Below are 15,081 nucleotides of genomic sequence, written 5' to 3' on the forward strand. Positions count from 1 at the left end.
AAAAAAAAAAAAAAAAAAGAACATTGTGCTATTTGTGTACATATCTGTACAGCTGTACAGCTCTTATGAGTTAGTTATAGTGGACAGTAGTAGGTGGCAACTGTGAGCTAGATGCAATCAGTTTTAAGCATTTTATGCCGTCACGTAAACATTGTGCAGTGCTTGAGTCAGAGACACGTCTATAAGCAATAATAGGAACATGTGACGCGAGTGTTGTGATTACTACAGACTGATTGACGTGCGTGCACAGTGTATTTTGTTTCCCCACTGCCGCAATTCCGTTTTGTGTTTGTATGTTGGCGAGCCGATGTGGAGCCACCGACGTAAAGCGATGCGCGCGCAGCGCGGTCGTCACATTTTACAATTTCAGTCATAGAGTATATTTACTCTATGGCTGCAGTACACGATGTACCAACCCCTATGAAGACCTAGCAAGCAGCGCGACTGTCGCCTGTTCCAGCGCTGGGCTAGCCTATCAGGTTGGCGAGCTGTGTGGAACGTGTAACAATGGGATGCTGACGTCAGCGGCCAGCTGATCAACAACAACAACAAGCTTCACGGCGCGGGAGTCCCTGTTACTACAATTACACCATTTTGCAGAGACAACGAGTCTACAGTCCCCGGCGGCTTCGATGCCACAGCCCTATAATTCATCGAAAGCTACGAATACGTGTGTTTTGCATCGCTTCATATTGGGAGTGAAAAAGCAGAGTAAACAGTGAAAGTATTATTATTATGGTGGTGGTATATCCCCGGCGGCATCGATGCCACAGCCCAGTGCGTATGAACCAGCATGTTTGCGTGTGATTTACGACTCAACATATAGGCAGGGACCTAAAGCAGCGTAATTAGATATGAAGTGCTATGTAAGAAAAAGGTCTTTTCCAAGGTGATTATTTGCGTATGGATTACTTTCCAAGGTATGTGCCTATTGTCAAATTTCTTGTATTACTAACCCTGTAAACTGTATGCCATAAATATAACAGTATCGCATTTTAAAAATATGCTGCCACTTGGAGTGCTAATTTATGTGGGGTAGTAATAGAATATTTTCCTGGGAATATTGTGCAGTACTTAGAGTTGTCTGTTTATTATTTTGTTTATTTTTTGATCACATTCATTCAGTTAGGCCTATGTTTCTATTCATTCAATACAGTGACTATCTGATCATTAGTATTTAATTCTTTACAACAAAAATATTCATGAACAAGCTAATAGACACTTGTTATTCGTGTATCACAGTTAGCCATACTATTTATTTGGGACGTTACAGCATTGTATTTCATGTTGCTATGTTAATTCAATGACATTGTGCAGTGTGCATAAGCATTTGCGATTAACCTGACTTATCTTCTTGCTAATTAGTGAGCGATTTAATGATATAATTTGATTAATGTACTGTGATTAAGTGATACTTGAATTTCTTAAACACCATTTTCCTTACACAAATGAGAATTATTCTTAATGACTTGAGGTTCTCCATTAATAAGCAAATAGTTTTGACTAAATAATGTAATTCTACATTTTTTTGTCTTTATATATATTTTTCTACTTTAATATTCAAATCTAATATAACTATTACATTTTTTCATATTAAAGCATTATTTTGGTGGGGATATGCAAAGGTACAGTACCATTACGTAATATCGATTATGCACTATGGACAGATCATACCTGGTTTAAGCAAAGACTGCAGTGTAGTCAACAATGTGCGAGTGGGTAAGCAATAGTCGAGTGTTGGAGTCTGTGGGTGGAAGTCAGATGTGAGAGGCTACAGAGAGGTTGCTCTGTAGCGAGGCCGGAGATGAGTGGCAGAATGGCACACAGTGTTTGTTGTTCATAAATGTTTATAAATTGAGTGATTTAATTAATAAATTCCAGCATTTAAGAAAGGAGATGTTATCATTTAGTAGTTTTCACAATAACGGAAGTGGACAACAATGAGTCTCATGACAAGGAGGAAAGATATATATTATGCTAAAATAATTAAAATATAACTTCACCTACAGCGTATGCGAAAAATATAGTTCGGTGCGAAACTGAGGGGGGGGGGGGGAGGTTACAAACTCTACAGCCCGAACTGTGTAACAGCGTCTCCAGTGGGCTCCATACAGCTTCTCTTGATAACCTCCACAACAGCAAAACACGAGCTCACAGGAAGTTCACATCTCTTGCTTAAGTACGTACAGTCTTAGACATAAAATCTGACCGCCAGCTGGCCGCCACAGAGACGAGGTCAGAGTCGTTCACTTAAGGTGGCCAATAAAACCGACCACCCCTGACAATGGTAAGTCCGGCAATCTGCACAATCTGACAACACTGTAAGATGAGGAAGTGTTGTCTACTTCCGAGATGTGTCGTGCTATGTGAGCCCGTGGTCTAGTGGCGCCGGCACGGTAGGTCAGTGGATCCGGTCAGACGGTTTAGCTACCATCTGTAATAAAACAACCGAGTAAACGGATTAACGAACAACCTGAACAAGTGTCATCGGACGTCCGCAACGAACAAATTCAACAAGCAATATAGAACAAAATGAGATAAAAAATGGTGATCGTCGTGCATTCTGAATTTATAGTCGCATGTTCACGTCCAACTATAGTTCCCTTTCATTTTTTTACCACATTTCGGCCCTCATCTAAAATTGAGTCTGGTTGAACATTGAAGATAATTCGCTTCACTTCCAGAAACAATTCCGCAGGAGGCTCGTGACCGGCCACCGGCCAAACGCCACCCGCCGCCTGAAATCGGGCGCCGCCAAGGTGGATGCAGCGCGACACTGTCAGTGTATGTATCAACTGTGATTTTCGAATTTGAAGGTCTAGTTATCATCTTGCAGTTAAGCATTGACTTTTTACATACTTCAAAATCATGAACTACGGTTAAGCATTGTAAAATTGGGTCGCAAGAGGAAAAAGGTGTAACATCTGCAACATTATTTACTTTTGGTATAATAGAGGAGTGAATGCAGAAAAGGCAGCTCGAAAGATTTGAACTCTGTGCGGAGCGAGTGCTTTTGGGAAAAATACGCCAGAAAAAGATATTCTTGTTTGAACAAAGACCATTCTGGCATGAATGATTTTCCACATTAAGGAAGTGTCAACTACTGAAATAAGTGATGTATTACCAGTTAACCATCATGAGGCATTTGCATTCAACAGGAAAGGTTCAGAAGTCTGTGATTCGCCCGCTAAACCCGCTGGGAGAACAGGTAATTAGGATTGTGGAAAGGGGCCAAATAAGGTTGGGGTCAGTTTCTCCTTCTAATTGTAATTTATTGTAATTTAATAACACATTTACAACCAAAGCAGCACAAAGCTGAACCTTTACCAAATGTAACTCTTTCACGGCTGAAGGCCTCCAAACAAGAAATCTTAACAAATCAACAAGATAAAAATCCAATTCAAATAGCAATAAAATAATTAAAAGAACATATCACGGCTAAATGAAAAGCCACAAGGCAAAGCAGATAGAACAAACACATGCAAGGTGCAATACCAATGGCTGAAGGCCACAATTAAGTTTCAAAATTTTGAAATATATTACCACAATCTTTTAAAGGCAGACGTGATAATCCATAATGGAATATGTATTAGCTGTCAAAGTTACACACCATGTTGGACAGCGACAACGGGTGAGGAAAGAGCGCTGCCTGAATTTACGTCAGTGCCCAGGACAGGTAACCAGAACACTAACGGCCACAAGGCAGAACATTCCACTGGTGCACTCGAATTGAACTCAACCAAAATAGTTAACTGCAACGCATGGCAGCTAACTTTCAGCACTAGAAACACTCGGTGTTACTCACAGGAAAACCTACCCAACAGTAAACCACCGAAACGAAGCACCACAACATGAATGGACGTGGCCTGGGTAGTTGAAGCCACTTATCAACTTTGACGTCCTGGGTCGGTGAACCACGAAGCTCGTAGCGATTGGACAGCTCCACGCCGGCCGCTGTGGCTGAGCGGTTCTAGGCGCTTCGGTCTGGAACCGCGCGACCGCTACGGTCACAGGTTCGAATCCTGCCTCAGGCATGGATGTGTGTGATGTCCTTAGGTTGGTTAGGTTTAAGTAGTTCTAAGTTACAGGGCACTGATGACCTCAGATGTTAAGTCCCATAGTGCTCAGAGCCAAATGAACCATTATTTGATCATACAGTAGTTACCAGAAGATAACCATTATTTGAACCATGATTACGGATCTCTTAGATTTAATACATTTACATGATTCTTCGACCCGTTTAAAGACATTTTCAGGATCTGCACTGCCACCTGTGATCGTTACAGGTACCTACGGAGATATAATAGTGAAGAAAAACTGTTGTCATTCGGTTGCAGGCTAACATGGAACTACTAGCAAAAGATTGCGAGCAAGTAACGGCACCAGCATTTGAGGATGTTATGGAGGCTATTGGCGCAAGAGGGAAGTTCCAGAGGAGATTTAACGTAATCTTCACTTACTTGGGTGCCACTGTCAATCTGATGAGTGTACATTTGTATTACCTGGCAATGCAGACTCCCGACCATTGGTGTTACGTTCCTGGCAGAGAGAATACTGGTTTGACTATTGATGAGTGGAAGAACTTAACTATACCCAGGTGAGATTTACTAAATAACTTATATATACACACGCTTTTATTAATTATGTGTCTTTAAATTTCATCGCAATGTCTGCCTCATTGTTAGTTATTCCATAAACAATGACTTCTTTCCTCTAACTATTGATCCTATATTAAAGCAATGAAGTGCTAAATATCCAGCCGGTTGCGTGTAGGTCTATTAGGCACAGCTTCATCCCAGAACCCCTCTCTCTCTACCTTTGTAACCGTTTTATCTGTATTATCCCAGGAATCAATAGGGAAGGACAAGTATTGGTGTACTATTGCATTCTGCATAGTCACTACTTATTGGATAAATCTGCTAAAAAAGACAGAATGATAACATTCTCTTAAAAAGAATCACACAAAATTATGTGCAAGTAGTTAGTAAACGGACACCATTGGCAAGCAAGATACTAACGCTGAATATTTGGCATTTCTATGTGGCACACAATATTTGCAGGACCGAACACGAAACGCAAATTAATGTTTCAGAATAGTCATGCACGTCTTTTCATTATTTTTATGTACAACACTCATTGGAAAAAAACACAAATTACTTCCAGAATAGAAGTCACACGGTAGCCACGAGGTGTACAGTAAGAAAGTTGAAAAACTGGAGGACATACTAAAGTAAACACATCAGTTGAGAAGAAACCAGCTCCGCTTGGTCTTTAGCTGCGCTCAAAAATACTCTGAAGTACTGTTAAATCCAATTAAATATTCGGATATATTCTAATTCGCAATAAACTACTGTCAATAATTAAATCTTCATAGAACACTGAGAACATTGGCAAGGCATTACAGAACATCCCAAACCATTCACAAATATTCTAGAACGTTACAAAAAACTGTGGAACACTAGGAAACAGCTGGGAAACCTTTAGAACGGCCGGGAACACTCGGCCGAGAACGCTTTCTCAAATCACTTACATTTGCATTAAGATGATCGAATTACGGAGTCTCTCCACTCAAATGATGAAGTGATTCTCGTCTACAGTTGTAAGTGGCAGGTACAAGGTGGATACTAATTCTAAAAACGCAGACATTCAGTCGCTTGGGTAAAGTTCATACACTTATATTTACAATATTTACGTGTAGCCAATGCTATTGGATTTAGAATGGATTCTCTCACTGAGTAGTCTTCGGTTCGAGTGATTGCCACTAGTAATTGACGTTTGTGGCGCCGGCGTTGATAGCAGGCTTTAAAGGCTCTCCTGATCTCTCTGTCTCTGCGTGCGCCAACAAGTAGAGACGCCGAAGGTGTGAGGTGGGCTCGTCATTTTGATTTTTATTAGTTATCGATGTGCACGTCAGAGAGAGAGAGAGAGAGAGAGAGAGAGAGAGAGAGAGAGAGCAAGTTACGTTACTGTTACACAGTCTTAGGTCTTATTGTGGCACAGTCTTTCCTCTATGCAGTCAGTAGTGCTGTGTTGACTTGTGATTGTATCTGTTAGACGAAGAAAGAGTTACTGTAAAGGACAGCGAGGATGAATATGATGTATATATATGTATATATACATATATATACTGTGACAGTTCAGTTCAAATAGGATTCTGTTTAGTCAGATGTTAGCATATGAGTTTAAGTTGGATAACAGTCGTAGGTACATAGTTTCGGTAATACTTAGACTTTTTGCAGAGTGCCAACCGTCGGCCCTGCAGCGAGTGACGGAGAATCTGGACTGATCACGACGCCCCCTAGAGGCCAGGGGGCGCTCGACTGCATTTGGAGCGGCGCCCTCTACGGTCGGCGTGAACACTGCCGATCCTGCAGTTCCGGTAGAGGCACTTCCAGTGGTGCCGATCAGTTTTTTGCAGTCACGCAACACATTACTGGTGTTCTTTTACCAATTTTCCTAGCACTGCAGAATTGACAGACATGAACCACTTTGCCATTGACAGCGTGTTTATATTTGTTGTAGTTTTTAGTGAAATCATAACGTAATGCTACCTGTCAAACGTAATGCCTTCTTCTCCTGCCTTTAGCTTCTCGTATACCGTTTTGTTTAAGCGCTTGCGAACGTTGCCTTCACTCATTTTAACTCCGTTCATATCATAATCTTGCTTCAGCAGTTTCTCTGTGTCTGCTTCGTCGCTTGTCATCTGTTTCATTTCTTCACTGTTCGTTCTTTCCTTTATTTCAGTTCAGCACTTGCAAGATCTCCTCGGTCCTCTTGGCTGTTTCAGCAGCCTTTTAAATGATAATTTTACTTAACATTACTAAAATTCCAATTAATACGGTGTTCATTAACTCATGGAATTATCGAGCGAGGTGGTACAGTGGTTAGTGGATTGGGCTCACATACGGAAGGAATTTCCCTATATCACTACAAGCAAATCGAGGATGGTTCCTTTGAAAGGTCGCGGCCGATTTCATTCCCCATCTTTGAAAACGCCATAGCTTGTGCTCCGACTCTAATGACCTCGATGGTGACTTTAACGTTAAACGTTGATCTTCCTTTCTTCCTTACGAAATTCACTTTCACCTACATTTATTTTACTTTCTATCACTTTCACTTTTTGCTTGGTCTGCTCTAATCAATTTCCAAAAGTGTACTGACGAATGCATCTTCCCGTAGCATATTTTGCCCTCTTTTGATACCCATAGCTTCGAAACGTCCTTCATGGATGGGGTTAGAGAGCTACCGTATTTTATAATCTCCACAGGGCTGTGGGGGTGGATTGAAGAGTTATAGTGATATGAACAGACATATCGCCCTTGAATTTATTACATGTATTGATTTCAATTTTCCTTGCACTCTGTGAGATAAAAAAAAATGGTACTAAACTATATGGTTAATACACCATACATCTCTTGAAACTGCTGAACAAAGTTATATACCTGCAAAGAAATAATCCCTGAAAGAAACCGTGAGTGTTTCAAAATGTTGACATACAAAATAGTATATGAACCATATGGAAGTTTGTTATAAGACACACATGCTGTGTCATGTGTGTCTGAGTGTGACACAGATCGGTGCCAAGAAAAAGGCGGTTTTTGTCATCATACTGCCACAGCCACTGAATGGACCATTATAATCCAGTCCTTTAAATAATTGGTAAGAACCAATTTGAAACTGAATATTGTAACTCCTTGAAGTCCATAATATAGATTTACAGCAATGAGAACAGGGATGTTATCAGGTTACTTTTCTCTAGAGAACAAAAAAGACGAATTGAAAATATATGAAATTATTTCGCAGGCGATATGACGGATTACAGGATTTCTTTTTCGTGATGGTCACAAGCTGAACTCGCATCTTGCTCTGCAACGCATACGTTTCAATTCATTATCAGTTTGAAGGAGCTGCAACAAGTAAAACACTTCATTGGTACGACTAGTGCCAACTGTGCCCAGAATCATTTGTCGTGAAATCTTAAAATACATTCGCCATTCATCCCATCTGTATCAGTGCTTCGGTTTGTGCTGAACACCTAGAGATCCCTTTTGCGACTGCTTCAGTAATCTCGTTTTACCCAGCTATCTTTCGAACGGATAAACAAACTGAAGACATCTCCATATCCTTCACTACCCACGAAGTCGAACTACGTATTGAACCTTTCACTGACTGATAATTGCTTCAAGCTCTCACCATGTCGCACCATGCGTCTCGAGGCCCTGATTCGATTCATAATCAGATGAACGACGTCTGAATATTACTTAAAGATTACATCTACTCAAAGTCTTCATCTGTACTAAGCTAGAAAGTATCTTTCCTTCACAATGGCGAGATAATGTCATGGTCCCAATCCTTAAGCCGGGCAGAAACTTAAAGTTCATCCATAGCTGTTCACCTGTTAGCCTTTGAAAGTACTCTGCAAACTGCTTGAAAGGTTTGCATCCAGCTAGGATGCTAGGCTCTTGAATCACAGGGCCTATTGTTCCACTATTACTTTTTCTAAACGCCAGCAGTCTCTTTTGATCGGCAGAAGGTATACAACAAAGCTCGTTGACATCACATTTTACTTAACTCAATGACTGGTATTTTCGAGTCTCCCTAGCAGTTTTTCCCACAGGTTGTTCCTGGTTGAAGTTGGTACTTCACTCGGCTTTTTACTGGTCCAAAGGATTGGGATCTCACAGGGCTCCGTGCTGAGTGTTAGTCTCCCTCATCACCATGAATGGGCCACTGGTCACCACCAGGATGTATGTCGAATATTTTTCAGTTGGTACAGCTCTCACTATGTACACTGGGCTGATCCCCAGCTGCAAGGCAGCATCCGAATGGCGTCTGTTTGGGCCCTTTCGCTTGGTTTCCACGATCCATTCTGGCCAGAACTGTACTCTGACAGGCAAGTGCTTGGAATTTGTTGCACAGTCCCAATTTCTGGAACTCCTTTTTCCTAAAAAGCTGGCTTGGCTGTCCAACATTTACCAACAAAAATTAGCTGCATGTGGAAACTTAAAGGTCCCCGCTTCCTTACCACATCTCTTGGGATGCAGATTGCTTTACTCTCCTCTGTATTTATTGGGCCCTGGGCTTCTTGAGATGGTACTAAGATTTCCAATGGCATCTTCAGCTTTGAAACTGTTGGACCCAGTCCTTTATAATAGAGTATCATTGGCCACTAGTGCCTTCTGGACTAGACCCATAATCTTCTTATCGAAGTAGGGATTCTTCTTCTTTAGTTTAGATGGTGTCAAATCTTGATCTCCTACGCAATTAACATACAATAATTTGCCAATCATCCAGTTTCACATTCTTATAGCATACAAACCAATGACATCCGCCTCGGGTGGGTTTATAAGATGGAATGCCCTTGAGGCCCTCTGCCAAGACTTCCACCAAACCACCTTAGAATGAGCTCACCGTGTTTTCCTGCAAACCCTGTGTTGGCTTATAACCAGTCCACGAACTAGGACCGATCCTAAAGGTTTAGTCGCCCTCATGACCTTCTGGCACCTGTCCTTTCACTTTTTCAGAAGAATCTGTTTACTACCGTCATGTACACCAATGGCTGTAAAACCATGGGTAGGGCGGGATTTGCTGTTACATCTCTCGCCAGTCAGGAACGGTATTTGTTTCCTGGAACGTTTAGCGTTCATATGGTGGAGCTCATAGCCACTAAAAGAGCCCTACATGGTGTGAAACGAACCTCCCTTGATCGCCGTTTAACCCGTGGCTCAATGAACAGTGTCTAAGCTATTGATCGATGTTACTCTTGTCATCTTGTGATAATATTTTATTCATGACCACTTCTCTGACCGTAGCTGCACTGCCTGTTCAATTTCTTTCTATGAGTTCAGAGTCATTTGGGTATCTCAGGGAAAGTGACCGACTGCTTGGCTAGAGAAGGGAGTACTCGACCCCCATTCGCTTTGGCCGGCCGGGGTGGCTGAGCGGTTCTAGGCGCTACAGTCTGGAACCGCACGACTGCTACGGTCGCAGGTTCGAATCCTGCCTCGGGCATGGGTGTTTGTGCTGTCCTTGGGTTAGTTAGGTTTAAGTAGTTCTAAGTTCTAGGGGACTGATGACCTCAGAAGTTAAGTCCCATAGCGCTCAGAGCCATTTGAACCCATTCGCTTTGGCGATCTCATGTGCAGATTTGTGAGTGCAAAGAAAACATCTTCTCACTCGAAGATTGAAAATTATCTGGTGGGCTACTGCCACCTGTGATCAACTCCACACTATCAAGGAGACAACTGGTGCATGGGGTACCTCCTTCCAGTCCTCCTAGGAGGAATCCACTTTGTAATGTAGCCTTCGCATTGGCCATACCAAGGTAACCCAGTGCTTTATTTTACGTAACAATCCGGGTGGCATGGCCCCATTCTGGCTGAGCATGCAAGACACGGTCATCTGGATTTTTGGCCTTAATATTGGCAGGCGAATCACTGACAATTGTACTGGTTATCCTTTTCCTCGCTAACAGTGGCGTTTATTCTCAGATTTAATGTTTTAAACTACTTTCTGGGTGAAGGTAGGGTGACTGGGATTTCCAGTATCTGCAGTCACATACTAGATTTGGGGACCCTCGTCCCTACCTCCTTTTCCAGCTGCTTCAGTAATCTATTTTAATGGCTTTTTGATGCAGACAGTCCTTTTTCTACAGCGTCCTTCTTTTCTTTTTAGCAATAGCACTTTGATGAATTGGATGCGATTGCACACTCCTGTGATTTGACTACACATATATGTGAATAAATAAATCGCATTGAAGTTTCAAGCGGTTCTTTATAAGTCATCCGAGAAAGTCCCCAAAACCAGCTCGAATCCCAACTCTCCACAAATCTCTCCTTTCTTCCATCGGAACCCTACAGCCCCCCCCCCCCCCTCCACCCTAGGCGGCTCATCATTCGTTGGTCAGTTTGTGCTTGGTTTCCACAAGGCCCCAGCCTTTGCAGCACCTTTCCCCTTTCGTGCTCCATGTCTATCCCCCAGCTATTCCTCTTCTTTTCCCTTGGGGAACATATCTGCGATATTTCTGGAAATGCGTTCTCAGTTTTCAGTAGCCTGACATCAAAACTATCCCTCTAATGTTTTATTCTTTCTTTGTTCTCCATCTCCTATCCTTCCTCTGTTGCGGCGTTCGAAGTTCCTTTTCGTTTCTTCTTCCTCCCTGTGCGCTCCAAAAGGCCACGCGTCTGACGTGTAAAAGGTGACTGGGTAACGCTTAATTCCTAGCCCCAGGTCGACAGGAAGGGTTCGCATGTAACCCCTGATACAGGCCAGGCCCAGGGAGGGGTGATTGCCTGAGCTTTTACCATCCCAAATTACCCGTTGGTCCCTATGTCAGGAGTTCTCGAAGTGTGACCGGAAGTGTGAAAGAACACAAGGCGGGTGAGCCCTCCTCTAACAAAGGGAATGGGGGCAGCAGCCCAGTTGGAAGGAGCGCGCCATTGGAGACGCTGGCAATCATGGGGGATTTTTTCCTGCAATGAGCCAATCACCAACTCAGTCTATGTCTACTAAAAGCAAACAGATCGAGGCTAAAGGTACTGAGCCTCTTCCAGCTGCACCTCTGATCCTCTTGGTATCACATGCTGAATAAGGACAGTCCTTTGCTATGGTTAATCCGTTCATTATTCAGAAAAGTGTTAAAGCAGTTGCCGGCCCTGTGAAATACTGCTGTCATTCATACAGTGGAACTATGGTTTTAGAGACTAATTGTGATTCTCAGGAACAGCAGCGGCTGTCCTGTTCATGTTGAGACCCATTGAACGCTGAATTATTTGCGTGGTGTTATGTTTATGTAATCTAGGCTGCTCAATGATCTCACTAAGTGAGAAGTCCAAACTTACCTCTATGACGAGGGCGTCTTTGCAGTCCATCGGGTAATGAAAAAGGTTGATGCATATTTCGTGCCTACAAGCACTCTTTTTCTCACGTTGGATAGAGTAGCGCTTCCATCAAAGATCAAAGCTGGCTATGAAGTCGTCATGGTCCGACTGTACATTCTGAACCCGATGTGCTGCCACCAATGTCAACTTTACAAAACAGACTCGAATGTCCTGTTGAAACCCGGCCAAATGCATTACTTGTGGCAGGGACGCTCATGAGGGTGATTGCCCATCTCCTTCTCCCTGATGTGTCAATTGCAATGGCGACCATGCACCTTATCCCGAGAATATCCCATGTATCTTGATGAGCGGGCCATCCAGGAGATCTGAGTGAAGGATAAAGTGCCTTACCCTGTCGCTCGCAAGTTGTTGGCTAGTTGGAAGCCCTGCATTTTACCATCTGGCACTTACAGTACCGTTCTCGCTACACCTCGCTCAATGAATGACACAGCTACACAGACTCGTGACTTCACATTCAGCACCAAGGCTGAGAAATCGCCCAGCGTAACGGCACCAACACTCTTTTTCTCATATTGGATAGAGTAGTGCTTCCATCAAAGATCAAAGCTGGCTATGAAGTCGTCGTGGTCAGACTGTACATTCTGAATCCGATGTTTCTTCTCCTCCAGCTGCACAACAAACCACCAAATTATCGCCTCTGGCGGCAAAATCACCTGCTGCACAACTGGCAGGGCAGGAAGGACAGAAGGAATACTACTGTGGAGACGTTTTACATCCCTCCAAGGAACAAACACCTGAGTCTTCATCTGCCAACCGCAAAGGTTCAAAGAATCCAAATAAAGGCAACCAGTCTCCTCCTCTGCTGACCGGTGATCCTCTTCCACGGTGTCACAGCGTGATACCCTCACCTGGCCGACCTCTGTTTCGCCGGTGCGCACCACCAACAATTTCTCTGCCCTGAAATCTGCTGGTCGACTTAGTGAGAATGCCAACGCCTCTAGATCTCATGGAGCAGGATACTCTAGCCTCTGCGCCAGTAGCAGTGAGTCTTTGAAGGCTAGGACTCAGCAGCTGCCGAGAAGACAACCCTTCACTTTTTCTCTCCTTCCATTTCCACATTATGAGTCTTCTCCAATGGAACGTTTACAGCGTTATATCCAATAACTTGCTTTCTGGCTCCAGGAAACAAAATTGCGTCCCCACGACCACTTTGATCTCTTGCCTTTATTTCTGATCCACTTTGACCTTCTCCCTGAGGACAGCATTCCATCTCCTGGGAGGGCCACCTGCTCATCTGTGATGATAATAATAGACAAACCATCTCACTGAACACCTGGCTACAAGCTGTTGCAATCCTCATTTTCCCTCCTTGCTTCACCTTTTATCTTTGCACTGTCGACATCCCTTAATCATTCAGTGGCACTAGGGCAGACTTCCTACAGCTTATTGATCAACAGGCTCAGTGACTTCAGTGGGCAGCATCCCCTTTGCGAACCTGTCCGAGAGATGCCCTCTCGTCTGACCTTCAGAATCAACTAGACCTCATCTGCATTAACACTGGGACACAAACGTTCCTTTGACTCCAAAGAACACCTATTCCCATTTGGACCTCTCGTTCTGCACTGCCCAGCTTGTCCATCGTCTCGAGTGGTCTGTTCTCTCTGACATGTAATCGAGCTGCCTTTTCCCATGTGCTGTCCGTTTACAAACTCCTACCTCTCCTACGTGTAAAGCAGCTTTCAAAGGCCAGCTGGAGGCTGTACTCCTCCCTGGCGATCTTTGTCGAAAAACATTTACGCAGTTGTGATGAGCAGATAGAATATCTTACAAACGTTATCGTTACTGCCGCAAAATGTTCCATTCCACGCAATTCACCTTTAGTGCGACGTGTCCTGTCCCTTGGCGGACTCAGGCGTTCCGTGACGCAATTCACGCTCGGCGACGTTCTCTCCGCGGTTTTGATATCGTCCTACGATGGAGAACTGTATTCGTTATAAATAGGTGCGTGCGCAGTGTCGTCGTATTCTTCAGGATAGCAATAAAGCTAGCTGGATCACATTTACTAGTTTTTTAACACTACAGCTCTTCCATCATGTGTGCCAGCCTCCGACGACTCTCTGGAACCAAGGTCCTTTCCCCAGTTTCCGGTCTGACCGTAGCAGATTCTAATTTCACTGAAGGTTGTTTAGACTTTGCTATATCCTGAGTCAGTTCTTCCGACAATCATTTATTTTTCGATTTCTTCATATTTTTCGTGCAACCATTTCGCCTTAACTTCCCTGCGCTTTTTATTTATTTCATTCCTAAGTAACTTGCATTTCTATATTACTGAATTTCCCCGAACATTTTTGTACTTCCTTCGTTCGTCGAGCATTCCTTTCGATACCCATGGTCTCTTCGCAGTTACTTTCTTTGTACCAATGTTTTTCTTTCCAACTTCCGTGATTGCCCTTTTTAGAGATGTCCATTCCTCTTCAACTGTACTGCCTACTAAACTAGTCCTCAGCACAGAACGTATAGCCACAGAGAGCTTAAAGCATATTTCCTCATTCCTTAGTACTGCCGTATCCCACTTCTCTGATTTCAGAATCTCTGTCTGACCATGATGTAATATAACTGGAATATTCCCGAATCTCCCGTCCTTATCCAAGTATGCCTCCTCCTCCTCCTCTTCCAATTGTTCGCAATTACTAGTCGAAATTTATTGCAGAAATCAGTCTTTTTTCCTCTCTCATTCCGAGTACCAAGCCCATATTCTCCTTAACCATTTCTTGTTTACACACTGAACTGGCCATTCCGTATCCTCATATAATTTCTCTATATCATTTTCGGCATGTATACCTGAACTATAGTTGTCTGTGTTGGTCTGCTGTGGATCCTGAAGAGAACGACACTATCGCTGAACTGTTCACAGTGAAACACTTTTTACCCTACCTTTTTATTCATGACGAATCCTACTCCTGTAACACCATTCCCTGGTGCTATTGATATTACCCTATACATTTTTGACCAGAAATCCTTATCTTCTTTGCATTTCACTTCACCGATCCTCACTATATCTAGATAGTCTTCGCATTTCCTTCTCAGATTTTCTAGCTCCGCTTCCCCGTTCAAACACTTGATATTCCACGCTCAAACTCACATAAGATTACTATTTCGTTGGTTATTCAATCTGTTTCTCATGGTAACATCCCCCTTGGCAGCCCCTCCTCGGAAATCCGGTCGGGGGACTAGTCGAGTG

General features: G+C 43.2%; 1 protein-coding gene across 1 annotated transcript in view; it reads left to right on the forward strand.

The window, feature by feature from the left end:
- Nucleotides 1-2,770: 2,770 nt before the first annotated feature.
- Nucleotides 2,771-15,081, forward strand: part of LOC126176190 (solute carrier family 22 member 7-like) — a 139,523-nt gene continuing 127,212 nt past the window's right edge. Inside the window, exons 1-2 of the mRNA XM_049923334.1 lie at nucleotides 2,771-2,784; nucleotides 4,338-4,597. Of these exons, the coding sequence (XP_049779291.1) occupies nucleotides 4,344-4,597 (254 nt within the window). The 5' untranslated portion in view covers nucleotides 2,771-2,784; nucleotides 4,338-4,343. The remainder of the gene's footprint in view (nucleotides 2,785-4,337; nucleotides 4,598-15,081) is intronic.

The sequence above is a fragment of the Schistocerca cancellata genome, chromosome 3 (genome assembly GCF_023864275.1).
Source record: "Schistocerca cancellata isolate TAMUIC-IGC-003103 chromosome 3, iqSchCanc2.1, whole genome shotgun sequence".
Lineage (NCBI taxonomy): Eukaryota > Metazoa > Arthropoda > Insecta > Orthoptera > Acrididae > Schistocerca > Schistocerca cancellata.